At 45.1% G+C, this 26,773-nt stretch overlaps 2 protein-coding genes across 8 annotated transcripts in view; one reads left to right on the top strand and one right to left on the bottom strand.

Annotated features, from left to right (window-relative positions):
• The window catches only part of GTF2H2 (general transcription factor IIH subunit 2), a 30,633-nt gene extending 23,034 nt beyond the window's left edge, over positions 1-7,599 (top strand). For 3 of the 4 annotated variants that reach the window (XM_045020466.1, XM_045020468.1, XM_045020467.1), the window contains exons 14-16: positions 6,066-6,168; positions 6,424-6,463; positions 7,142-7,599. In XM_045020466.1, coding sequence (XP_044876401.1) covers positions 6,066-6,168; positions 6,424-6,463; positions 7,142-7,261 — 263 coding nt within the window. In that variant the 3' untranslated portion in view covers positions 7,262-7,599. Of the gene's footprint in view, positions 1-1,980; positions 2,334-6,065; positions 6,169-6,423; positions 6,464-7,141 lie in introns of those variants that run through there. The other variant, XM_045020470.1, reaches the window with a different exon arrangement.
• LOC123372406 (survival of motor neuron protein-like) lies at positions 457-25,804 on the bottom strand. Of its 4 annotated transcripts, none has more exons than XM_045020475.1 (9): positions 25,652-25,804; positions 25,256-25,327; positions 22,859-22,984; positions 22,271-22,471; positions 17,824-17,964; positions 16,848-16,919; positions 14,910-15,020; positions 13,218-13,303; positions 457-1,667 (listed from the first exon to the last, which is right to left on the bottom strand). In XM_045020475.1, exons 1-8 carry the CDS (start codon positions 25,703-25,705, stop codon positions 13,247-13,249), a joined length of 834 nt encoding a protein of 277 aa, XP_044876410.1. In that variant the 5' UTR covers positions 25,706-25,804; the 3' UTR covers positions 457-1,667; positions 13,218-13,246. The 4 variants fall into 4 exon arrangements, with proteins under 4 accessions (XP_044876410.1, XP_044876408.1, XP_044876409.1 ...); XM_045020473.1 differs by lacking the exon at positions 457-1,667 and adding an exon at positions 11,381-11,992; XM_045020474.1 differs by lacking the exon at positions 457-1,667 and adding an exon at positions 11,381-11,874.
• Positions 25,805-26,773: the final 969 nt, after the last annotated feature.

Below are 26,773 nucleotides of genomic sequence, written 5' to 3'. Positions count from 1 at the left end.
TGCAAAGTACTACACTTAAGAATAAAAAATCAAATGCCCAACTGTAAAATGGGGAATAACTGGCTAGGCGATAATATTGCTGAAAAGGATCAGGGGGTTACTGTGGATCACAAATTGAACATGTGCCAAAAATGTGATGCAGTTGCAAAAAAGGCTAATATACTTCTGGGGTGAATGAACAGAAGTGTTATATGTAAAGCATGGGAGGTAATTGTCCTGTCTGTTTGGTGCTGATGAGGCCTCAGCTGGAGTCCAGTTCTGAGGGCCATACTTTAAGGAAGATATTAACAAATTGCAGAGGGTCTGGTGGAGGGAAACAAAAATGATAAATGGTTAAAAAACCTGACCTATGAGTATTCTGCATTTTCAGTTTTTATTTGTTTAAAAAAAAAAAGTCCAGGAATTTTTCAGTGTTTATTTTCCAAACCTTAAAAACGGGATGAAATCAGGTTATGAAATGCAGGGGAGGAGGAGGAGAGGAAAAAGAAAAACAAAAAAACTTGTAATATACATATTTTACTACAGTATAATTGAAACTTCTTGTGTGTATACAAAGATATATTTTGTCTCTCTGAGTTTGTAGCTTTTCCAGAAATCCTGGTTTGCGTATGTTTGCATAATTTTCTTCAAAGTATCCTCATTCATGTTGAGCCTCTTGCTGTCATGGAATTAGTCCAACTGTGAAAATATGCACTCTGCATCAGTAGATCCAGGGGATACACTCATAGCTTGCTGTGCCACTTTGCTGAAGTTGGGAAGTGTGTCTTGATGTTCTAAAAAGCCAGAACATCCAGTTTTGTATTGTCAGGGTTAGGCAAGTTCATGGAATTAGTAAATGCCCCTTTCAGATTTGAAATTTTATCTTTAGTAGCAAATGGTTGAAATACTCTGGCATAACAGTCATAGTCTGCTGCAAAATTCATCTTGAGGAAGGGGTGCAATATCTGGATGACATTCCAAAAAGAATCTTTGGCACCAAACATTTTTGGGTTCAGATTATAGGCCATGGTCATCTCCTATTTCTGGCTGTGTTGTGTTGAAGATTTTGAGTGCTTGTTTGGTTTTCTTGTGTTCCAGGGTGGGAAGGATTTCCAGAAACAGCTGGGTTTTCTTGCCGTATGTTTCTCCTGCAGCTTTTGTGCTCAGTTCAGCTGAGATTTTGGTTCTCAGGATCCAGTAAATATCTGTATTGGCAAATGTGTTGGCACTAGTTGGAGAAAATTTGAGTGTTTTCTGTGTGTCACACAGTGACTGACTCCCAAGTTTTCAACAATGAATATTACCTTGGTGCACAGAATCTAGCACTTACTTTGGTTATTTGCCAGTCTCTTCAGAGTTTCTGCTTTAGAACCAACAAACTCAGGATAATCTAGGAGAGACATTAGCACAGTCCATGTGTTATTTACATAACAAACAGCGAAATACAAGATCACCAATGTGGCACAACACGGGGTAGTTAATTGGCAGTTGGCTCTGCACTCAACTCGCACTGTGTTAAACAAAGCCTTCAGTCTGTTTGCATGCTTGAAAATGGCCCTGAATCCAGTGATGCAAAATTTCACATCTTTCGTTTCTTCTGTAGCAGTAGCTGCTGACAGCGCAGTATTAATCAGATGAGCTGGACAGGTAATATGTAGCATCTCTGGTTTCTGATTAAGTTTAATCTCCTGTGCAAACATAGTCATGTAGGAAGCAGAATCTGTATTAGTTGTAGCCACGTTTTCCCAAGTTAGTTGATACATCTCAAACATGTCAGTTATTGTTGTGTTGACAAAACGGCTGTCAGCAGAGGGGATGAATGTCACATCAGCACAAAACAATGTGGGTTTACTTGCTTTGAAATAAAAAAAAACTAAAACAAAAGGCCAGGACATGGAGGTCCAAAGTATCAGGAGACTCATCACAAATCAGACTAGACACCACATTTCCATCAATCTTTTCCATCAGGATAGATACTAAAGCATTGTCATTTTCTTTCAGATGCTTACGAGTGAGGTTGTCTGCATTAGGAAGGGTTTTGCAGCTGGACAGTACTGTTGCACAAAATCATCAATAGGCCCTTCTCCTATTAACAGCAGTTGTCCGGCAAACCGAAGAGCATGCACAAATTCATTGACACAATTGTGCTGTGCCTTCTTTTTCATTAAAGCCCTGGTAAAAGCTCCTCATATTGACTGTTTATCCCAAAGCTCACTTTCTTGTTTCTTGTCGCTTCCTTTCAACATGTCCCTTTATTCTGTCAGCATGAGCATGACCTTAATCATAGGCGCCAACTTCTAATGGCACCGCTGGGTGCTCGACCCCCCCTCTGCACCCGGCCCTGCCCCAACTTCACCCCTCCTCCGCCCCTCCCAACCCCATTCCAACCCCTTTCCCAAAGTCTCTGCCTCTATTCAACTCCTTCCCCAAATCCCCGCCCCACCTCTTCCCCGAGCATACCATGTTCCCGCTCCTCCCACCTCCCTCCTGGAGCTTGCTACAGCTGTTTGGTGGTGGCAAGCGCTGGGTGGGAGTGGGGAGAAGTGGGGATGTGGCGCGCTCAGGGGAGGAGGCAGAGGAGGGGAGGGGGGGTGGGGAGCTTGGCTGTTGGTGGGTGCAGAGCACCCACTAATTTTTCCCCGTGGGTACTCCAGCCTTGGAGCACCCACGGAGTCAGTGCTTACGACCTCACTGCTGCAGTGCTTGCAGCACAATGCATCCTTTTCAATCCCATCTTTACTTTTCTTGAAAATTTCTAAGCACTGATTTGCTTATTGGTATTCAACATAGGTTTGCGTTTTCATTCCACGTTTATCTGTTTACCTTATCTATCTATAACCCCAAGGAGCTTACCTAGGTTTCTGGGGCTCTGTGTGCTGGTAGTTCAGGGAGAGCCAAGGGCAGACTCAGAGTCTGCTAGGTAACCAAGAGGGAGAGAGACTGTGTAGAATGGGGTGGACAAACTACGGCCTGGGGGCTGCATCCGACCCACCAGATGTTTTAAGCCGGCCCTCAAGCTCCCGCTGTGGAGCGGGGTTCAGGGCTTGCCCTGCTCCAGCTGGGGAGCGGGGGCTTTCCCCGCTCCGTGTGGCTCCTGGAAGCAGTGGCATGTTCCCCCCCCTCTGGTTCCTACGCATAGGGGCAGCCAAGGGGCTCTGCACACTGCCCCTAGTGCCGCCCCCACAGCTCCCATTGGCCAGGAACTGCAGCCAATGGGAGCTGCAGGGGTGGCACATGCAGACAGGCAGTGTGCAGAGCTGCCTGGCCGTGCCCCCAGGTAGGAGCTGGAGGGGGGACATACCGCTGCTTCTGGGAGCTGCTTGAAGTAAGCGTTACCCAGAGCCTGCACCCTGACCCCCTTCTGCACTGCAACCCTCTGCCTCAGCCCTGATCCCCCTCCCGCCCTCCAAACCCCTCCGTCTCAGTCTGGAGCCCCCTCCCGTACCCTGAACTCCTCATTTCTGGCCCCACCCCAACCCCGTTTCATGAGCATTCATGGCCCACCATACAATTTCCATACCCAGATGTAGCCCTTAAGCCAGAAAGTTTGCCCACCCCTGTTGGTTTGGGGCAGGATTGCAGGCATGCCTGCTCAGAAGAAGGGTCAGAGTCAAATGATTGACAAGGGAAAGCCTGAGAAGGGCTAGCCTGATCAATAGGGAATGAGATGCCCTTTCCTGGGAGCCTGGATTGGGGAGAAGCCCTTTTGGGGGTAGTCTGGAACCAGCCACAGAAAGGGTAGGACTGGCTGTGTGGGGATCCTGAAGAACCCAGACCTGTCCATCCAAAGCCATAAGGAGACGGGTAGATAAAGGCCATTACATATCTTTATCTGTGGAGGATTTTTTAAATTCAGCGGCACATTAAATGAACACAAAGAAATGGACAGGCACTGTTCCTTGTGAGCCAATAGTAAAGTGATATTAATTTTTAATTTTCCAACCTCTACTCTGTATATACTGTGTTTTACACTGTGGAACTGCTTCAGTTTCAGCACTCTAGAACACAACAATTGCATAAAGTTTTAGTAAATACTGAGTGGATTGAAAAAGGGGTGTAAATCAGTAAAAACTGGACTCCTTTAATAAACCTGGTAACTTAGTGAAAATTGGTAAAAACTCAAAACGTGGAACTCTATCTAAGAGGAAAGGTTAAAAAAACTGGGCATGTCTAATCCTGAGAAAAGATGATGGGGGGGGCCCGCCTGAGAACCAGATAGTCCTCAGATATATTAAGATGATGATGAATTGTTCTCCATGTCCACTGACAGTAGGACAAGTAGTAATGGGCTTAAACTGCAGCAAGGGAGTTTGTTAGATATTAGGAAGAACTAGCTATCCTTATAGTTAGACAAGTACTGGAATAGGCTTCCAAGGAAGTTTGTGGAATCCCTGTTGAAGGTTTGTAAGAACAGGTTAGACCAGGGGTGGGCAAACTTTTTGGGCCGAGGGCCACATCTGGGTGGGGAAATTGTATGCAGGGCCGGGGCGGGGGTTGGGGTGCAAGAGGGAGTATGGGATGTGGGAGGGGGTGTGGTGTGCAGGAAGGGGCTCAGGGCAAGGGATTGGGGCAGAGTAGGGGTGCAGGGCATATGAGGGAGCTCGGAAGGGGGTTGGCGTGCAGGAAGGGTGCCGAGTGCGAGAGGGGGCTCAGGGCAGGGGGTAGGGGTGCAGGAGGGGTAGGAGGTGCAGGCAGAGGGCTTAGGACAGGGAGTTGGGGGGCAGGGTGTAGGAGGGGTTCGGGATCCGGCCCGTGCCACTTACCTAAAGCGGCTCTGGGGTGGCAGCGGTGCGAACCGGGGCCAGGGCAGGCTCCCTGCACGCCTGCCCTGGCCCCACGCTGTGCCGTTCCGGAAAGCGCTGTGGCCCCTGGGGGAAGGGGGGGGTGGAGGGCTCTGCATGCGCTGCCCTTGCCGCGCCTCCAGGTACCTCCTCCAAAGCTCCCATTGGCCATGGTTCCCCGTTCCCAACCAATGGGAGCTGCGGGAGGCAGTGTCTGGCGGCAAGGGCAACACATGGAGCCCTCTGCCCCCCCGCCCCTGGGGGGCTGCAGAGAAGTGGTGCCGGCCGCTTCTGAGACCGGTGTGGGGCCTGCAGCACCACGGGGGACAATCCCACGGGCCGGATCCAAAGCCCTGAGGGGCCGGATCCGGCCCGTGGGCCGTGGTTTGCTCACCCCTGGGTTAGACAAAATAAATGTTAGGTATGGTTTTCAGTATATTTGATCATGCTTCAGTATAGGGTGTTGGACTAGATGACCTCTCAAGGTCCTTCCAGCCCTACATTGCTATAATTCTTTATATACAATGGTAAGCAACAACAACAAACAAACCCCTAAGCTACTGGGATGTGGAAAAACTCAATTATGCCTGTTGCAGAACTTGTCCTTAATTCTATAGTCTTGGGTATCAAATGGGTTTGAGGCTCTGAGGGCTACAGTGTGCAGAAAGCAATACCACAACACCAACAGTTGTCTTAGACTGGATGCTGAATTCCTTGTGTGCTTGAAACTTTCATTGAGGTCAGTGGGAATTTGGGGTGAATCAGAATTTGATCAGACTCCATTTCTTTTGTATTCCAGTATCTCTTATATTCAGTTGGAATATATTTGGAATACATATATATCCAAAAAAGGATTCCTTTAGCAACCAATTTAGTTATATAGTATAGTGGAAATATCACTTGTGCTGGAGGAAAGCTGTAACTTGCCTTCATTGAAGGGCTTGGGCATAGTTTATATTTTCATGTATAGAATTAAAATAATTCACCAACCCTCAAAGGAGGCCATTAGTATACTTCTGTAAACCTCTGCAATCAGTAACCTAGGTGGAACAGAATGGAGTTGTATACCTTCTAATTTTTAAGAGTTTTTTTTTTATTTTTATGTGGACTAAGGCAGAAATTCAGATTATTAAAATTGATGCACTCACATAAAATACCTTTTGCTGTTAAAAAGGGAGGTTGTGGGGCCAAAGGGTTCGTAAACACATGCTTACTTTTGCTACCTTCTCCTGTATTCATGGAATAAAAAATTTTGGTTTATCTTGACAAATAATTTGTTTTTGTCTTTTTATTTTGACATTCAAGGGCTTACATTAGTCTCTGCCCCCCATCTGGCTCGGTCTTACCATCACCTGTTTCCTTTGGATGCCTTTCAAGAAGTTACACTGGAAGAATATAAAGGAGAACGGTATGTAAATCATGCCTGCTATAAAGAATCAACTTGGGCCCTTATAGATTTCATCTTTTGTTTTGAAAATAAGCTAACTTGGCAATGGCTTCTTTAGTACTGGTTGAACTAGTGCATGTTCAGTGAAATGGCTGTGATTTGTCCTTTAAATTCTAGAAATGGATATTAAATTATAATTGTATAAGAAATGACTGTAAAATGCTGTTGTTGAATTTTTTTCTCTTTCAATAAAAATATTTGAATTCTGTTTCATAGCTATTGTCAAGGCTGCCAAGGGGAGATTAAAGATCAACATGTAAGTTATTATTAAAATGTATTCTAATTTGCACACTGCTTCTTAATGTAATTAATCTTTGTGAAGGTCATCTTGATGACAAAACAAAAAAACCTGTATGGAGACCATCATCTTGGCTAGATTGAATTTTCAGTCCTGGGTTCTCACTTTTTAGACTGCAAAAGCAGCACACTTGAGGTAAGGAGTGTCCAGAGACTGTCAGGTGTGCTGCTGCCCTTGCTCAAAAAGTTGACAGGGCTAAGAATGAGTCCTGTTCCCACCTCTGGGCATAAGGATGCTGGGAGTCTACTGAGTAGAGTTAAATTAGAGAAAAATGAGCTTTGTCAGACAAGACGCTTCTATTTGTAGAACTCTTTAATGGAGCCTGTACTTACTTTTTTAAAAACATAAGTTAGCTGCAGTACCCCTAGGATTCTCAAGTTATTACAATTATGGGGTTTTTAAGGGTGAGAATTTGGGCAATTGGTTTAATAAGAAACACAATTTATAGTTTATTCTGATTGAATCAAAGTTACATTTAGCCTGAAATTTTCATATTGGAAACTTATTTGGTAGGAATCTTATGATGTAAATATGTAAAATAGTTTGTTTACAGTACTCTATTGCATTACTGTAATACTACAACAGTGATATTTGTATTTGAAAATGTAACTTAATTTTTTTAACCTTTTCACTTAGGTTTACATTTGTAAAGTCTGCCAGAATGTTTTTTGTGTGGAATGTGACTTATTTGTTCATGATTCTCTGCACTGCTGTCCTGGCTGCATTCACAAGCATCCTACTCCTCTGTGTATATGATACCAGGTGTTCCCAGAGATGGTCCTACCTGTTTCATGCCTGCACAAAGAGTCAAATTAGACTATTCAACCATAGACTTCAGTAAGACAACTCAAACAAGAAGAAATACCTAGATAAATGCAGTAACAGTGAAGACAAACACACAATTTTTAGTTAATGTATAGAATTGGAATATTTAAATTCTCATGGTTAATGTTTATAAAAATATCCGAATCATCTGATTAATTTCCCTCACTTGTTTTGAAAACCTTTGACTTATTCAAGAGTTGTGCTAAATAAATGTATAAATCTGTAAGTGTGTGGAAAAGTGATAATAGATTTGTATGCTAAAACTGTGATTCATGTTTGTTTCATAACTTGTAAAAAAACAAACAAACAACAACCCCTAACATCTTAAACGCCAAGTGGAAGCGTTTCTCCTGCTGGTGTGCTCTGAGCAATACTGCCCCTCTGGAGGCACCACTAACTACCATCTTAGACTATCTCTTGTCCTTGAAATAGCAGGGCCTAGCAGTTTCTTCTGTCAGAGTACACATAGCAGCAATTTCGGCCTTCCACCTGGGTGAAAATGGGTGCTCAGTCTTCTCCAATCCCATGGTTAGCAGGTTCAAGGGACTAGAATATCTGTATCTGCAAATTCGGCATCCGGCCCCTACGTGGGACCTCAACCTGGTCCTATCCAGACTCATGGGGGTCCCGTTCGAGCTGATGGCCACTTGCTCGCTCCTTTACCTTTCCTGGAAAATAGCTTTCCTTGTCGCTATCACCTCGGCGAGACGTGTGTCGGAGCTTAGAGTCCTCACGTCGGACCCACCGTATACAGTGTTCCATATGGACAAGGTACAGCTGCGACCACACTCTGCCTTCCTTCGTAAGGTAGTGTCTGCCTGTAATCAGTTGGTCGGGGCTCGACCCTCCAGCGGGCAGGAGGGGAGCCACTCCGACTCACTTCTTGTCTCCTGTTAGTCTGCTTGAGTGCCAGGGAACAACGTTAGGAGGCCCAGGCCCTCTGGAGCAGGGGCTGGGCAACAGCAGTACAACGTAGGCCCAGGCCCTCTGGAGCAGGGGCTGGGCAACAGCAGTACAGTTAGGCCCAGGCCCTCTGGAGCAGGGGCTGGGCAACAGCAGTACAGTTAGGCCCAGGCCCTCTGGAGCAGGGGCTGGGCAACAGCAGTACAGTTATAAAGCCCAGGCCCTAGTTCAGGGCGGGGCAGCAACAAGATACAGGGCTCAGACCCTCAGGCAGGGCTGAGCAGCAGTTCAGTGTATAAGCCCAGGCCCTAGCTCAGGGCGGGGCAGCAACAAACACAGGGCTCAGACCCTCCGGCAGGGCTGAGCAGCAGTTCAAGTTCAGGGACTCAGGTCCTCAGTCAGGAGCTGAGCAAACAACCGGTAAGTCCAGACCTTTGGGTCGGGGTGCTGGTGTGAGGGGGGAGACTGCCACCCGTGAGTGGGGTGGCAGGGGGGACACAGGCCCACCCACTCCACTGTGTCCCAGCCCGGGGCCCTAGCAGCGGTGTGGATCCGCGGCAGTCAGTGGGGATCCTGGCCGCAACACACTGACATGGGCACGTCGGTGCCCGCAGCCTGACAGGGGTCGGCTACCCCCGGGCTACACTCCATTCCCCCCTCAGGGCCTACCTCGTCGGTCGCACTGGGTTCGGGCCAGTCCGTCTGCATCGGCTCCTCTGGACCCGGGCTTGGCAAGTCTGGCAGCTCCTCCGGGAAGTTGGGCCAGGACTGCTCGGGCAGCTCCTCCGGGTAACAGCAGGGCCTGGGGGGCTCCTCGTCGTAGCGGGCGCTCGGCAAGCCTGGGGGCTCCTCCCAGTACCGGCTCCGGGGAGGCTCTTCGTCGTAGTGGGCGCAGGGAAGCTCCGGCCAGGCAGGGCAGTTGCCTCGGGCCGAGGAGGGCTCCCAGCCAGGAGCTCCCGCCAGCACGTCTGCTCGCGGCGGCGGCTGCCGTCTGACTGAGCTTTGGTGCCCTCCTTTTCTACTTCCTGCCCCGCCCCTTGACTTCCGGGGGGCTGGGACTGATGGTGGAAGCTCCGCCCACTGGGGGGTTAGCAAGGGAGCTCCCTCTGCCGGGCAGGAGGGGAGCCACACCGACTCACTACACTGCCTTCCATGTCAACCAAGACATCTTCCTTCCAGTCCTTCCTTCTGCACGCTTCTCAACGAGAACAACAGCTGCACTCCCTAGATGTTCGCAGGGCCCTCGCCTTTTATATTAACCAAACGAACACTTTTAGGAGGATTACCCAGCTGTGGCAGACCAGATGAAGGGCCTCCCGGTCTCCACACAGCGCATCTCGTCCTGGATCACATCTTGCATCTTTGCGTGCTGTGACTTGGCTGGCATGCCAACTACACACCTTACTGCCCACTCCACTTGGGCTCAAGCTTCGTCTTCCTGGCTCATGTACCCATAGAGGAGATATGTAGAGCAGCAACCTGGTCATCGGTGCATACCTTTTGCTTCCCCCTACGCTGTTGTCCAACAGTCAAGGGCTGATGCAGCATTTGGCTCAGCAGTTCTCCACTCTGCAACGTCTCTATCCAACCCCACCGCCTAGGTAAGGTTTGGGAGTCACCTAACTGGAATAGATATGAGCAAGCACTCTAAGAAGAAAAGACTGTTACTCACCTTTGTAACTATTCGTCGAGAGTGCTGCTCATATCCCTTCCAAACCTGCCCTCCATCCTCTCTGTCGGAATAGCTGGCAAGAAGGAACTGGGTGGCAGTGGGTCAGCTGGGGGTATATATCTGGTGCCATAAAGGCTCCACTCCAGGGGGCATCTCAGCCAACCCACCGAGTGTTGCTCGGGTAAAAATAGTCCACGTGCACACCTAATTGGAATGGATATGAGCAACACATCTCAAAGAACAACAGTTAAAGGTGAGTAACCTTTTTTTCCTTCCCTGCACTTAGCTTTACTGAATTTCTGACTCTCCAATTTATCAAGGTAATTTGGAATTTTAATCCTGTCCTTCAATGTGCTTGCAACCACTCCCAATTTGGCATCAGCCACAGATTTTATAAGCATACTCTCTACTCCATCAACCAATTCTTAGAAAATAGTGAGATGTACCAAACTGCTCAGGGATCTCACTTAATATGTCCTCCCAGGTTGAAATCTAACCATGAAAAGTGAGTCGTTTTGAATTGGTCCAATGACAAGTCATTTTGATGTTTCAATCGATGTATTATAGCCAATAAGCAAAACTTTTACAGTCCATAACATTTAAAAACTTGATTAAGGCTCCAAAAGAAGTGTGGGAAAGGTAGGTGACTGATGTGAAAAAAATAATAGGCAGTACATTTTAATTAAGTGACCTCCCTCATTCTCAGAAAAGTGAGCTGCAGCCTTTGTCAGTGTGAAATGTTACATCTAAACTAAAGAAATGAAAATGAGGGTTAAAACGGGAAGGCACCTTTTAAGCCTGTGATTCATTGCAAGTCCTACTCTAAATATGATTACCTAAAAACCACTCTTAGCAATTCTTTTTTAGTGCTTTTCATTTTTTAGCATTGCACTGTTACAATACTTTGAAAGAGGATCTGAATTATCTTCTTTCTTATATCAGCAACAGAATGATGTAAGTTCCAGTGAATTATAACCTTGGCAAATCAAAGGAAGGCAATACATTTGCCCAAGAAGTGGGAGCAGAGTTGGTTACTGACAGTTAAGTGACACTTAAACATTTCATTACTCCAAACATGTAAGAAAGGAGTTGTGTTACAAATAGCTACAACATCTACTCTGAATGACTGCATTTTTGTAGGCCTTTAACAAAATGCAAATAAATGGGAGTACATGCTCCTCCTGTGAGAATTGTGCACCCCTGTGCACAAGCAGAATTCATATCCCCCCAGCAATTTTTTCCCCCTTTGCAGAATATAGATTCTGCTGCAGTTATACCTTTCACCCACCAGGGGCTGCTGTGGCACCAGAGGAGAGGGCACCAAGCCAACAGAGGGAGGGGGAAGAGGCTGCACTCCTCAGTAGGGGCAGCTGAGGAACTATGATCTGGATGTTATGTCTTTCCTATACACATACCATCCAAAAGGTAAAAACATTTAAGTAGCAAAATTTGTTATGGAAGTTTAAAAAAGCAAATTCAAAGTTTGAGTAAATTTTATTTACAAACATGCAAAATAAGTATAGCAATAACGCCTAAATGAGCCTTCCCCAGCTCACTGCTTTACGTTCAAGGTTCTGATCCTACTCATAGGATATTTAATGTGTTTAACATTTTCTGTATGTCACTAACTCCCACCAGCAGTCACAATTACATACATATCTGCCTATTGGTATCTACGTTAAATATTTTGTCCTTCTCACTGATCAAAATTAATTACGAATTTAAAAATGTAAGAAGATACAACAATGCAGACAGCAGCACGTCGTAACCACTTCTTGTTTCAAAAGGGATCTGTACAGTTTTTTCAAAATCCATAACATTAGCTTTAAACAGTTAATTGGGCAGGTGTCATTTTATTGCTGCAGTGCTTTTTAAATATATATCTTGCTGGTTGCCTTTAAAGTAGCAAAATAGTCATTCATGCATTCTTAAGAAGTCTGGTGTTGCACTAATTCAGTCAGACGGTTCACTATTAAAATGCAAAGGAATCGAGATGTTAAGCCTAGTTAGTCTTCGTTATTTAAAAAAAAATCAGATCTTCGTATCAGCCAATACACAAGTGACATCTCTCCCAGAGATATTTGTACCTGGCTTAAAAGAGAAACAACTATTATATTGTATGGGTGCATGCACACACTAATTTTTTTAAACAAGTATTACCTGCAAATCACTATAAATCATATTTGCCCTTTAAAGACAATTCTGTCAGAGAAACAAGCGAAAAGGAACAGATGGCAGAATACATGTTTTGCACTGTAGTAAAGTGATTAATCCTTAAGGATGATCCTATGCAAAAGTTATTTCAAACCAAAGTGCAGATACTCAGCAATAAGGGGGGAGAGGGAATTAAAAAAAACCCAAAAAAAACAACCACCTCAACAGGACACAAAAACTCAAGAACTGAGCTAGATGATAGTCCTGTCCTGAAAACCAAACTCAAGCACAATCTCTCCTACTCTACATGTATAAGCAAGTATCAGAGGGGTAGCCGTGCTTGCATCCGAAGAAGTGGGTATTCACCCACGAAAGCTCATGCTGCAAAACGTCTGTTAGTCTATAAGGTGCCACAGGATTCTTTGCTGCTTATGTATAAGCAAGCAACTGTTTCTAAAAATGTGTGTAGTGTCACAAAAATCAGATGTGATCACAAACTCAATTAACAGGTCTTTTGTTTCCAGGACTGATTAAGTTAGCTGTCTCTCTCATATTAAGGCCTGGTCTTCACAGGGGTGGGGTCGATGTAAGATACGCAACTTCAGCTATGAGAATATAGTGTAGCTGAAGTCAATGTATCTTAGTTCGACTTATCTCCTGTCCTCACGGCACAGGATCGACGGCCACAGCTCGCCCTGGTGGAGTTCCGGAGTTGACGGGGAGCACATTCGGGTATCAATTTATCGCACCTAGATGAGATGCGATAAATCGATCCCCAATAGATCGATTGCTATCGGGCGGGTAGTGTGGACGTACCCTAAGATAGCAGCCCTTCTAAATCATAGCGGAAATCATCAACATGGACTTAAATTAATTTTTAGTAATACTAGCCGCACTGATTTCCCAATCACAAATCCCACCTTGGAAAGTACTTTAACAGCCTATTCCAGCTCTCACCCACTATGCCTGGTGGCAAGTCACTTGCTACATTTTGACAGTGGCAGAGATTTTCTTCACTGATGGCCAAGATAACTAGAGATCTTGGAACCCAAAGTTGCCCTTTTCTTTAAAGGGACACTCTCTAGAGCTAGGATGCAAGCTGCAACAGGCTGCCCACTGATTGCAACATTAAACTTTAAACACAAATACAATACTTACAATTGCTCAAGATAGTAAGTGATATTCAATTATTTAGGGTGAGGACATCTCTCCAAGGCAGCTTCCATTCGGCTCTGTTTTAAACCCTATGGGACATAGGATAGCGAGAGTTTGTTATTCAAGTGTGTTGATGGCACCAGGCATGGCCCACCATTAACAGAAGGATGGAAAACGACAGTGCCAATAAAGCCTCCCTGTATTAGGCCTAAATAAACCAAAGTTGCCTTACGCTTGCCCACAGTGCGCCCATGTTTAAACTCGGATCGACCTTACAAGTCAGTAACCGAGAATGGAATGTGTTATCAGTGCAGCACTGATACCAGAAGGCAATTCCTGCTTGCACCTGGATAGCACAGAGGGAGTTAAACAAAATAACCGGTCGGGAAAAAGTTACTAACGAGATGACATGTTTGTTGCCAAGTATGATTTAACCCGCTCAATATAATTGCTACTTCATAATGTATCTGCTATATGGGAACTAGAAGGGAGGGAAGAAGGGGGGAAAGGGGGGGCTGGGCAGTGGGGGTAATAGAGATGCTTAGCTGAAATCATGTATAAAGAGAGAAAGCTGCTTGTATGGAGTGTGCTCGATTTGAGACTTATCTGCCTCCGAGCACCGGGCTTTGAAATCTCAAATAAACCTTTTGTTTGCTTCTCCACCTTGGTGTGTTTATTGGAAGCGAAGCACACCGGGCAACAAACCACTGTTGCTGTCGCCTCGGGCCTTTGTGCCGGCAACAAGTGTGAAGACAAAAGAAAAATGAAGCTTTGCTCATCATGGTAAAATATTTTGGGCCAAATCCTTCTAATCTCTCTCATGAAAAGCAGGTTTGGGTCTTTATAGATTACAGACTGAAGACGACCAACCAACATATATTATATTGAAATCAGGAACTAAAACTTAACTATTTGCTATTGTCTTGATCTGTGTCCCTACAGAAGAGTTTGAGAAATTTTTGCTGTTAAACCAAAAGTAAATAATGGAAACCCACTGACCTTAATCTAAAGTGCCAATTCCCAACAGTCTTCAGTCCACATTTGAATGTTAGCAAGAATTAATTATCAAAGCTTGAAAAGTCAAATCCTTTCTACATTTTTTTTCTTCCTTTGCAAATATACAAAAAGCAGCCCTCCACAACAACCATGGATTTTTCATCAGTGTGGAGTTCCAGCATGAGCTATTCATGTACCACAAACCCACCCCTCCCACAGGTCAGCAATGAAGTGTGCTGATTGGGGGGGGGGGGGGAGAAAATAAATTAGCTCTATCTTACACCCCACCAATATCCAGCAGTTAGAAAATAAAAATTTTCAAAGAACTAAACATTGAACAAATCCAGATTTACTCCAACCACACAATCTATTTCAATTATGACAAACTGTTCATGGTAGGAGAACTGGACTGGAAAGCTGCAACTGGTGATCTCAAAATTATTTTTATATAATATATTTAAATATGCAAATATAAACATAGTAAGTTCTCATTAGTTAAGTGGACTGATCTGTTTTTGCTCACAGAGAGACAGGAACACTTAAACAGAATGCCTTTCAAGCTAGGTTCTCATAAATTAAAGTAAAAGCTCCATAGAGAAAAAACAAACAAAAAAAACCCCCCAAACACGTATTTTTCTTAAACAACAGTAGAACCCAAAGCTAGACTACACATGCAAAATTTCAACAGAAGTCACTTACCAGATAGTAGCCGGTGTGATAACCACTCATATACCAGGCTATTAACATACTTCCCAAAGCTTCCTCATCTTCAGGAGAATCTGGACCCATGGGTGGTGGAGGAGGAATCAACTAGGAGATTGCAACAAAACACTGTACTGGCTTTATTTAATTGGTGTTTATCTTAAAGGCAGGGGAATTGAATGACAACAACCAACTCTGAAATTACTGACAAATAAATCAAAGAATAGGAATGCATTCTTGCACACACTTCAAAATACGATAGATAGTATTTCCTTAAACACCTTATTTAAAAAGGCACATGTACCATTGCTCTGTATTTAGCTCCTATGATCAGTGTCTCCACTGAGAGATAAAGGGAAAAACTTATTTTCCAAAATTCATAACACACACAGAGCTTTTCTACATACAAAAGCTTTGACTATACTGATACAGTTAAAGCACTATAAACACACTAATGCAAATGCAGTTGTATTAATATCATTATTCCCATAAGGGAAGGGAAATAAGATGTGTCAGTATAATGGAACTTAATATCTGTTGGAATTATTAATAAAATTTTAAATTAATATGGGAAATCAACAAACACCAATTTAACCATAAACTCCTTTATTAAATCCATAGGCCAAATGGCACTATATGTAGTTGCTCTAAACATGCCTAAAAAGCCTAACAGGCAATTTATTACATCCAAACAATAACAAAACATTGTAAGCATTTGATCAAGATACTTACAAATGGGCTAAACCCCAGGGTACTCAGACCCATATTGGCCACCTCCAAAATGGTCAGGCAGATATTAAAGAGTTCATTGCTAAGGGTACGTCTACACTACCCGCCCGGGTCGGTGGGTAGCGTTCGACTTCTCGGAGTTCGACATATCGCATCTCATCTAGACGCGATATGTCAAACTCTGAACGCGCTCCCGTCGACTCCGGAACTCCACCACCGCGAACGGCGGTGGCGGAGTCAACGGGGGAGCCGCGGACTTCGATCCTGCGGCGTCTGGACAGGTGAGTAGTTCGAACTAAGGTAGTTCGAGTTGCGTACCTTAGTTCGACCCCCCCCCCCCCAGTGTAGACCAGGCCTTAGAGTTTACATTTTTATACCCTTTAACAAACAAGTGATGTCACTGCCAGTTGCCAACGTCAGTTAAAGACCAATTCGAGACAATTCACCCTTATTTTGTCTTAATCCAGATAAGATTTACAACCTCCTTTCTTCCCAAGGGTTTTCCGCCTCTCCTCCTTGCTGTCCAACAGTTTTCCCATTGCACCTGGGTTTTAACACTGGTATGTGGGTTGGGGAAGGGCTATGTTGGCTCATTTTAAGACAGATTCTCTTTTTGATTTAAAACTATCTGTAGTCACCCCTCTCAGTCAGAGGCCTTCTTTTTAGAAACTTCCCCTAATGTTATTAGTTATTCATTGAACCGGACATCCTCAATATTTTATTCCTTCTGGCCTTAACACTTATTATTTTCAAGGCCTTCCTTCTACTTGCTAGTCAGGGCCTTCTTTTGCAATACATATACATTTGCTTAACCAAACTTAAGATAAGTATAAAATTAAAGAATTAAAGTTATTCATTCTACAATATCATTGTAACTATTTCAGTAAAAAAAAGTCACACGTCTAACTGAAATGGTTACACCAGTATAACAATTCTGTATAAAACAGATCTTTATCCTTGTGAACTCCATAATAGAAATTTACTCCCTGTGATCCTGAATACAAACCCCAGAAGCTGGGAGGAAATTTATAATTGGAACATTAAGATTGGCTTAACTTGAACTCTGCTACTGGGCATATACACAGTACTGAATAGGTACTCATTTAAATTTAAAAGCAGGTATGTGCACATAGATGACCAAGAAAGTCAGAAAAGTGGAGATCACAAATATTTGCCTTTAACCACTATTTTCCACATACCACTTACCGGTGGTCCTGTTGGGAATGGTGGGGGGCAGCTTGATAAGAAGGGTGGTGGTCCACTAAATTTTGGTCCAGGCTACAGTGAAAGAATTGAATATGAAACAAAATTTGGAATTAAAAAAGGGAAAGAAACCTACTGCCTTAAAATATTATTATGCAACAGATCACAAAATTGCTTAAGCAAAGGTAGCAAGTCCCAATGACTTAATGAATCAACAGTATAGGAATATGGGCCAGCTATATAGGATTCTTGCCAGTATTCTCTGACATGAGTGTCAGCAAGCCTAGCAAAACGAGACAGTGACTTACTTTATAAATATCAAAAAGGCTTGAAGTGATGTTTTAATAGTAGTAATTTTTAAAACGCCTTTTAAAGGGAATCTGAAGTTGAATGCTCACATTAAAAAAAACTGTTCCTTACATCTAATATTCCTTTATCCAAGATATAACTGATAATACCTGGTCTAGGATACAAGCTAAGCTCACTCTGTTTTTGAATACTAAATTTACCATATCACATTTTTATTAGAATCACACTGTGTCTTTATTCGTATAGAAAAATGAAATGATAGGTTCTTATCTTAATTTATACTAGTTCTTCACATGTGAAAATTTTCTGGTCATCTTCCACTTATATTGCAATGTTCTTAAAATAAAGCCAATTGTTTTTATTTCAATTGCATTTCATATAGAATCTATTCTAGATTGTAAATACATGGGGTGACAATTTGACCCCAAAGAAGTCAATGGGAAAACTCCAACTGACTACCAGGGTGTTTGGATTTCACTCCTACCGTTTACCACAGGAATATACATTAAGGTTCAAGAGTTGTCGTAAGAGCTTAACACAATGCAAAAGTTGGAATTTGATGTCTAGAAGAAGAGTGGTAAATACATTATTTTCTCCGAGCTGTGAAATAAATCATGTCTGAAGATCCTGCTCTGCTTCAAGCCACTGTCACAGCTAGGGCTATGCTTACCCTTCCCAGGCCTGGTGGTGGTGGAGGTGGAAAATGGGAGTTCCAGTGAGAGGATTTTAATTTTGTAGAGTTGTATTTGTTTCCAGGTGACTGGGAGGACTTTTCACTTTCATCTGTTGAATACTGAGTTTCATTTTCATTCTAGAAGGAAAATTGTATTTTTAATTAAAACTCTGGTACACTTGTTCCCAGGTTACACCTCCCATGTGTCTAGAGCAAATGTTAAACCAAATTCAATATGAAATCTTTCACTAGGAAAGCCGTGTCCACATCCTTGTCTTCCATCTTGATTTCTGCACCATCCTACACTCTGATTTCTTAACTCTGCCCCTGCTAATTCAAAAATGCACCTGCTAAGATCATCTTCCTGTTCTTTCATTTTGACCATGTAATCCCTTCTCTCTTTGAATCTCTCCTCTGTCTCCTCCCTTTCTACCACGTCAAGTTCAATCTTCTTGTCCTCACATCCAAGGCCCTTTACAGTTCTGCTCCTCCCCTATTTATTTGCTCATTCCTTAAGAATGGCCGTACTGGGTCAGACCAAAGTAGAGTGACCAGACAGCAAGTGTGAAAAATCGGGACAGGGGATGGGGGGTAATAGGCACCTATATAAGATAAAGTCCCAAATATCGGGACTGTCCCTATAAAATCTGGACATCTGGTCACCCTAGACCAAAGGTCCATCTAGCCCTGTATCCTTTCAACAGTGGCCAATGCCCCAGAGGGAATGAACAGAACAGGTAATCTTCAAGAGATCCATCCCATCGCCCATTTCCAGCTTCTGGCAAAGTTAGGGAAACCATCCCTATCCATCTTGGCCAACAGCCATTGATGAACCTATCCTACATGAATTTATCTAGTTATTTTAGAACCCTGTTATGGTTTTGACCTTCCCAACATCCTCTGGCAAGGAGTTCCACAGGTTGACTGTGCGTTGTGTGAAAAAATACTTCCTTTTGTTTGCTTTAAACCTGCTGCCTATTACTTTCATTTGGTGACCCCTAGTTCTTGTGTTATGAGGAGTAAATAACACTTCCTTCTTTACCTTTTCCACACCAGTCATGATTTTATAGACCTCTATCATATCACCCCTTAGTCATCTCTTTTTCTAACTGAAAAGTCCCAGTTTTATTAATCTCTCCTTGGCAGCTGTTCCATACCCCTAATCATTTTTGTTGCCCTTTTCTGAACCTTTTCCAATATTTTTTTTGAGATGGGGCAATCACATCTGCACATAGTATTCAAGATGTGGGTGTACTATAGATTTATATAGTGGCAATATGATATTTTCTGTCTTATTTCTTAATGATTTCCAACATTCTGTTCGCTTTTTTGATTGGCACTGCACACTGAGTGGATGTTTTCAGAGAACTATCCACAATGACTCCAAGATCTCTTTCTTGAGTGGTAACAGCTAATTTAGATCCCATCATTTTATATGTATAGTTGGGATTATGCTTTCCAATGTGCATTACTTTGCATTTATCAACATTAAATTTCATCTGCCATTTTGTTGCCCAGTCACCCAGTTTTGAGGGATCCTTTTGTAGCTCTTCGCAGTCTGCCTGGGACTTAACTAGCTTGAGTAGTTTTGTATCTGCAAATTTTGCCACCTCACTGTTTATGCCTTTTTCCAGATCATATATGAATATATTGAAAAGGACTGGGCCCAGGACCCCTGGGGGGCACCACTATTTCTCTCTCTCCATTCTGAAAACTGATCTTTTAACCAGTTACGAATCCATGAGAGGACCTTCCCTCTTATCCTATGACAGCTTACTTTGCTTAAGAGCCTTTGGTGAGGGACCTTGTGAAAGGCTTTCTGAAAAATCTAAGTACACTATATCCACTGGATCCCCCTTGTCCACATGCTTGTTGACCCCCCTCAAAGAATCCTAGTAGATTGGTGAAAGTCACATTGACTTTCCCCAACAAATTATGCTCATCTGATAATTTTGTTCTTTACTATAGTTTCAACCAGTTTGCCCGGTACTGAAGTCAGGCGTACCAGCCTGTAATTGCCAGGATCACCTCTGGAGCCCTTTTTTAAATTTGGTGTCACATTAGCTGTCCTCCAGTCATTTGGTAGAGAAGCTGATTTAAATGACAGGTTCCAGACTACAGTTAGTAGTTCTGCAATTTCACATCTGAGTTCCTTCAGAACTCTTGGGTGAATACCATCTGGTCCTGGTTACTTGCTTTTTGTATTGCTCCCTCATCCCCAGCACTGCCACCAGCTGTCAGCCTTAACAACCCAGTTGTCCAGTTCTCCCACTCTTACCACCTTTTTCTAGTCTCATATAGAAACATAGACTTTAAGGTCAGAAGGGACCATTATGATCATCTAGTCTGACCTCCTGCACAATGCAGGCCACAGAATCTCACCCACCCATTCCTGTATCAACCCTGTGTCTGAGCCACTGAAGTCCTCAAATCATGGTTTAAAGACTTCAAGGTGCAGAGAACCTTCCAGCAAGTGACCTGTGCCCCACGCTGCAGAGGAAGGCGAAAACCCCCAGGGCTTCTGCCAATCTGCCCTGAAGGAAAATTCCTTACATCTTGGGAAGATGGATTTTGGTCATCTAAAAATCAGAAAGTGACTTTAAGACACTTTAATGCCGGGGCTATTTCTTAGCGCATACACACACACACACAAAACCCACTCTCTAATTTCATATGAAATCCTCCACATTTAACGCTGAGCCCTGCATCAGCAAAAATAGTAGATTGTTTATGTTTTCTTGTAGAAAGGGCCAAAAGTCTGCAGTGTAGAGGGAAAAAAAGAGAGCTGTTTCAGCCCAGACATGTCTAGTACTCCACTAGCAAAACTTCTTGATGTCCAACACTGCTCATTAGAAATTGAAACAGTAGATTGATGTGTGCCTGGTACACTGAGAAAGACAACATCTCCCTTCATTAAATGATTATTAAGTGACTCATTAAGGAGAAGCAGGGTTTTGCAGCAATCCTGCAGGTGAGAATTATAGTTTTGTGCAAGAATCATAGGGCCATATACAGACATGGTGTGGCAATAGTAATAATACTACTACTACTAAGCACTTCTAAAACACTCTTCATCCAAAGCTCTCAGAATACAGTAACTCCTCACTTAAAGCTGTCCCGGTTAATGTTTTTATGTTGCTGATCAATTAGAGAACATGGTCGTCTAAAGTTGCACAGTGTTCCCTTATAACATTGTTTGGCAGCTGCCTGCTTCGTTCACTCCTTGCAGAAAGAACAGCCCGTTGGAGCTAGCTGGTGGGGGCTTCGAACCAGGTTGGACCGGCAGCCCCCCCATCAGGTTCCCCATTCCCCTAAGTTCCCTGTGTGGCAGCCTCCCAGCAGGCTATCAATTGCCAGGCAGTTCAGCTGTCCCTCTCCCCACTACCATGTGCTGCTCGTGCCCTCTGCGTTGGAGCTGTTCCTGGGAGCCTCCTGCTTGCCGTGCAAAGTGGGTGGGTGGAGAGCACTGCTAATGTCAGGGTGTTCCTTTCCCCCGCTTCTGCCCCCCATCTCCATAGAGCATGGGGGGGTACACGATAGGGCTCAGGATGGAGGGAGCTTGCTGGCAGCAGCTGCTGTCTCAACTTGCTGATCTACTTAAAAAGGAAGTGTACTTACAGTGGGGACAGCATACTTAAAGGGGTAATGCGCTTCCCTCACTCACACGGTGTCTGTCTTCGTCTCTCTCTGCCATGCTGTCTCCCCTCCCTCCATTTGCGCTGCCTTGTGAGGCTACATTAACAACAATGTATTCACCCTTGAGGGCTCAGCAGAGTGCTAGTTCATCATTTAGCAATAAGACATTCCCTGGGAAATATTCCACTCTCTGACTCCACCACCTCAACCAAGCTTTACACAGCAATAATCATTGCTGTGTACAGTATTAAATTGTTTGTTTAAAACTTATACTGTGTATATATGTGTCTGTATAAGTGTGTATATATTTATAAAATATAGTATTTTGTCTGGCAAAAAAATTTCCCCGGAACTTAACCTCCCCCTCCCGCGCCACAGTAGTTACATTAATTCTTATAGGGAAATCGGATTTGCTTAACATCATTTCGCTTAAAGTCACATTTTTCAGGAACATAACTATAACGTTAAGCGAGGAGTTACTGTACTCTACAAAAAAGGTCAGTATCATTATCCCCATTTTACAGACAAAAAAAAACTAAGTCCAGGAAAGGAAGCCACTAGGCCAAGGTCACCCAGCAAAGCAGTGGCAGAGTTTCAGTCCAGTGCCCAATCCATGAGTCCAGACTACCAAACAGGCACCATATACCATTACTTTCAACAGATTCATGACTATTTATACGAAGGATCACTTTTGGTTCACATACTCTTCTCCTCCTTCAGTTCCACAAGGGCAACAGGAATAGAACAAAAGTTAAAAGTTTTTGCTTATTTTTAGTAGAATAGTAATTGTTTACATTTGCCCTCTCACCTCCTCGGCATTCTGCTCCTCGTTTTCTTTTTCAACGGTGTTCGGAAGAAGCAGATCAGATAGATTGTGCTCTTCCCTATTTCCGTACCCAGTGTAAACAGCAACACAGGTCCCTCTCTTCTGATCGATTGAGGCAATAGTTGCGAGGTACACATTGCCATCCTCAGACCAAACTGCACTACAGGCATCACCAACTCTCCACTGCAACAAAAGGAAGAAAGTCAAATCAACAGCTATATTTGTGACCCTTGAAAAAATGTTTTCCCCAAATGTAACTTTTCTAATCCTCAAGGGTTTCAAACATCTAAACGTTAACATATCCATCTACTATGCATACAAACTTTTGAATTAAATACTGCATGATGTGCCTCTCCTCACTACAGATTATTCTTTGTATCCAATTAATCTGTTTCTAAAGTGGCCCCAGCACAGCAAGAATTTATAAATCTTATTTACAATCTCATTGATGTCAATAACTAAAATCTTCCCTTGATAAGCAAATAAACCTTATGTTTTAAAACTGACTATGAACATGTGCAATACAAAAATGAACAACATTTAGTTTTGGTATTTAGTTTTTAAGATGACCTGCTTCAACGGTGCTGCGTTGCTTTTCTTCCTACTTCTGCTCTTTTTGTTATTTTTTCTCTTTGTTCCTGAGCATTGTTCTTGTTTGTCCAAAGGCTCCGAACACTCACCATTCTTTAGAGCATTCTACAAAAGAAAAAAAGATTCTATGAATTATACCCCAAAATCTCAACTATGATGTACTTCTACCCCCCATTACATAGCATCCAGAGCTAAACAGGGGATGCAGAAAGCAAATTTCTCCTGTTCTGATAAATGACATAATGGTAAGGATGCATGTATTTATTTTATCTGTATTTCATGGTGTTGTAAAAAGGTCCACTAAATTTAGATGTTTAAAAGACAGATTTTAGCCTAATGTGATATTTGCACTTGTATGAACCGTTTTCTACAATTCTACTTTTGAAATAATATTCTGACCGAGATGGACTTCTCTACACTATGGGTGCTTCAGCAGCACAGTTATGATGACATAGCTGTGCTGATGTAATGCTGTCATGTAGACACTTCCTACAGCAACTGGGAAAGGGTTTTTCCATCACTATGGATAATCAACCTCCTGAAGTGGTGGTTACTCTGTCAACAGAAGTATTCTTCTATCAACCCAGCCATGTCTATGCCAGTAATTAGGCTGGTGTAGCTACAGTGCCGAAATGTGAATTTTTCATACACCTAAGCCAGAGGTGGGCAAACTACTGCCCACGGGACCCTCCTGCCCAGCCCCTGAGCTCTTGCCCCAGGAGGCTAGCCCCCGGCCCCTCCCCTGCTGTTTCCTCTCCCCTGCAGCCTCAGCTCATCCCGCCGCTGGCGCAATCCTCTGGGCAGTGGGGCTGCGAACTCCTGGGGCAGTGCAGGGCCGGATCTGGTGCTCTGTGCTGCGCGGTGGCAGGGCTAGCTCCAGCCAGGTGGCGCGGCTGTAGCACCGCCAGCCACCAGTGCTCCAGGCAGCGCGGTAAGGGAGCAGGGGGGGTTGGATAGAGGGTAGGGAAGTTCAGGGTGGTAGGCGGGGGTGTGGATAGGGGTCAAGGTGATCAGAAGGCTGGGAACAGGGGAGTTGAATGGGGGCAGGGGTCCCCAGGGGACAGTCAGGAAGGAGAGGGGGGATTGGATGGGCAGCGGGGGCATAGGTTCTGGGGACAGTCAGGGGACAGGGAGAAGGTGTGGTTGGATGGGGCATGGGAGACGCACTCAGGAATGAAAGGAGGGGTTGGATGGGGCAGTGGGGGGGGCAGTCAGGGGCAGGGGTGTTGGATGAGGCAGAAGTCCCAGGGGAGGGGCATCAGGGGGCAAGAAGCAGGAGGTGTCAGATAGGGGACAGGGACAGGCCTCGCCTGGCTGTTTGGGGAGGCACAGCCTCCCCTAACCGGCACTCCATACAATTTTGGAAACCTGATGTGGCCCTCAGGCCAAAAAGTTTGCCTGCTCTGACCTAAGCAATGCAACTATGTTCATCTAAATTTTAAGAGTAGCCCAGGCCTGTAACAAAGGGATGGAAAAGCATCCTGTTAACTACCACACACTTTTAAAAAAGAAAAAAAAATTATCTGCATAATTCCTAACTGGAGGAGGATGAGAAGCCACCTTCGAATGCCATCAGGAATAGTTATGCCCCTCTCAGTCTAGAAATTCAAATCTTTGTGTGAATTCTAGAGGACCCTTTGGCCCCGATCCCATATGGAGGCACTTCCCCCCCCAGACACATAGGGTTGCCAGGTGTCCGGTTTTCAAGTGTAATGCCTGGTCAAAAAGGGACCCTGTCCGCTCCTGTCAGCACTGCCAACCAGGCTGTTAAAAGTTTGGGCAGCAGAGGCTGGGGCTAAGGCAGGCTCCCTGCCTGCTCTGGCTTCATGCCAGAGCCAGAAGCAGCCACCAGGTCCTGTGGCCCCTAGGCACATGGGTGACCAGTGCTGGCTCTGCAGCTCCCACTGGCCGGGAACTGCGACCAATGGGAGCTGCGCCTGTGGGTCGGAGGGCAACACACAGAACTGCCCATGCACCTAGGGGCCACAGGGACCTGGTGGCCACTTCCTGGGAGCCATAGTAAGCACCGCCATGACCCTGCACCCCGACCCCTCCCACACCCACAACCCCCACATCCCCGGCCCCACCCCAGAGCCCACACCCCCAGCCGGGTGAATGAAGGAGGCTGGGGACGACCCTGTAACAGAGGGAGCGGGGATGGAGCGAGGGGGCGGGGCAGAGATGTTTGGTTTTGTTTGTGCCATTGGAAAGTTGGAAACCAACCCTACAGGCGGGGGAGCGGGAGCTGCCCCGCGAGGTTCCCCGCAGGAAATGGGTCATACAGCGCAAAGAGAAGAAGTTTTTGGAGCGGGGGAAACGCATCCTGGGGGTTTCTGGCTGAACGGCTGCCAGCACAGCGCGGGAGAGCCGCGTTACCTTAAATGACGCCACCGCTCTATCGTACGCCTTGATCAGCGCCGTGTCATCCCAGACGTCCGAATCGTCGCTCTGCGGGGGGAGCGGGGACAGGAAGTGTTACCAACACCTGCAGCACGCGCACGGGTCAGGCCGCGCCGGCGGTCACGGGGTCTAGGGTGTGGGGAGGGCGGACAGGGCACGGGGTAAAACGCGCCCACCCCGCACGGCCGCTAACGGTCCGCGGGCAGCGCTCGATGCCAGGCACGCTGGGAGCAGCCCCCGCCACCCGGCCTGGCCCAGCCACGCGGCCCCGCCGGTCCCACGCGTCTGAGGCGGCCCCGGCCTCACCAGCCCGGGCTAACACGCCCGGGCTCTGCCCCAAGCACCGCCACCCCTGCCTGGGGCGAGACCCACCTGCCCGGCGCCGCGTTTAAACAGCACCGTCTCGGCCCCACCATGGCCCGCCATGGCAAAAGTTTGACCGGCCAGTGGCCTCCCCCACTCAACCAGCGCGCATGCGCACGGCCCTGCACACGCCCTCCCCCCCTTGCACGGGGCTAGAGCTTGATTGGTTGCGGCAGCGGCCTCGTCCGGCACGTCCCTTTACCAGTGATCCACCCCCTTGCTAGGGAGGAAGCGGGCTGCCTGATGCCCCCTCCCTTCTCCGCACGAAGCGCTACAGCCGCTCCTCCCAACTCCAGACCCTTCTCACACAGCAGGGTTGGACGTGCTGCCATTGTTTTAACAAGGGGTCCCACAAGGATCTTCTAACCCCTTCCCTAGTCCCCCCCTTTGTGCCAAATCCTCTGCCCCAAAAGGGTAGGGGTAATCTGTTCATTTCCTATTTAAATGAATGCGCTTTTCCAAAAGGCAGCAGGAGCACAGGCAAATTCACCTTGTGTCTAACTGCTCTTGTACAGGACATTTTATTTTCTTCTGGAAGAACAGACTAAATGCGTGATTAGCATAATGCAATGCTCAAAGTGTACAATTTTAAACAGGGATAAGAGAGATGGAGAGGAAACGTAGGGCAGTCTCAGGTATTTCCCCTCAAATGTCTGTAGAGCAAGATAGACATCTTAGTGCAAGAATCAGAGTCCAAAATTCAGCTCAAGACAGTTCAGAAAATTCCGAGTGAAACTTATGTTAGGAAATCTAATGTTTTGTATTTATATGATGAACTGCTTATATAAACCACTTAATGAGTGCTGTGGCTTGATAATGCTTGTTTTACTCCTGCAAACATTTCCAGTTCTGAATTTTGCATCTGACATGGGTAGAAGAGACCTAAAATGAGTACTAACCCTACTTGTTCATAATATGGGTTAATATTAATGTTACTGAGCATGCTTGTGCTATTAGTACTGCTGTCAAAACTGCCACCCTTGCAAGCACTCCTGAACTAAGCAAGTTTCATTATACTTTCTTACAGTTTGGAATGAACAAAGGGAATACTACCTCTCATAGAATATCAGGGTTGGAAGGGACCTCAGGAGGTCATCTAGTCCAACCCCCAGCTCAAAGCAGGACCAATCC

Source organism: Mauremys mutica, chromosome 6, assembly GCF_020497125.1.
Source record: "Mauremys mutica isolate MM-2020 ecotype Southern chromosome 6, ASM2049712v1, whole genome shotgun sequence".
Classification (NCBI taxonomy): Eukaryota; Metazoa; Chordata; order Testudines; family Geoemydidae; genus Mauremys; species Mauremys mutica.
The sequence above is the reverse complement of the archived record's forward strand: the minus strand, read 5'-3'. Positions and strand labels throughout refer to the sequence as shown.

Bases quoted from the DNA above. Each gene is read 5' to 3' on its own strand.
- LOC123372406 (XM_045020475.1), bottom strand. From the start codon at position 25,705: ATGGCGGGCCATGGTGGGGCCGAGACGGTGCTGTTTAAACGCGGCGCC. The intron at 25,328-25,651 runs GTGGGTCTCGCC...CTCCCCCCGCAG, and splicing joins TTAAACGCGGCGCCGGGCAG to AGCGACGATTCGGACGTCTG. The intron at 15,021-16,847 runs GTAAGTGGTATG...GCAATCTCCTAG, and splicing joins CATTCCCAACAGGACCACCG to TTGATTCCTCCTCCACCACC.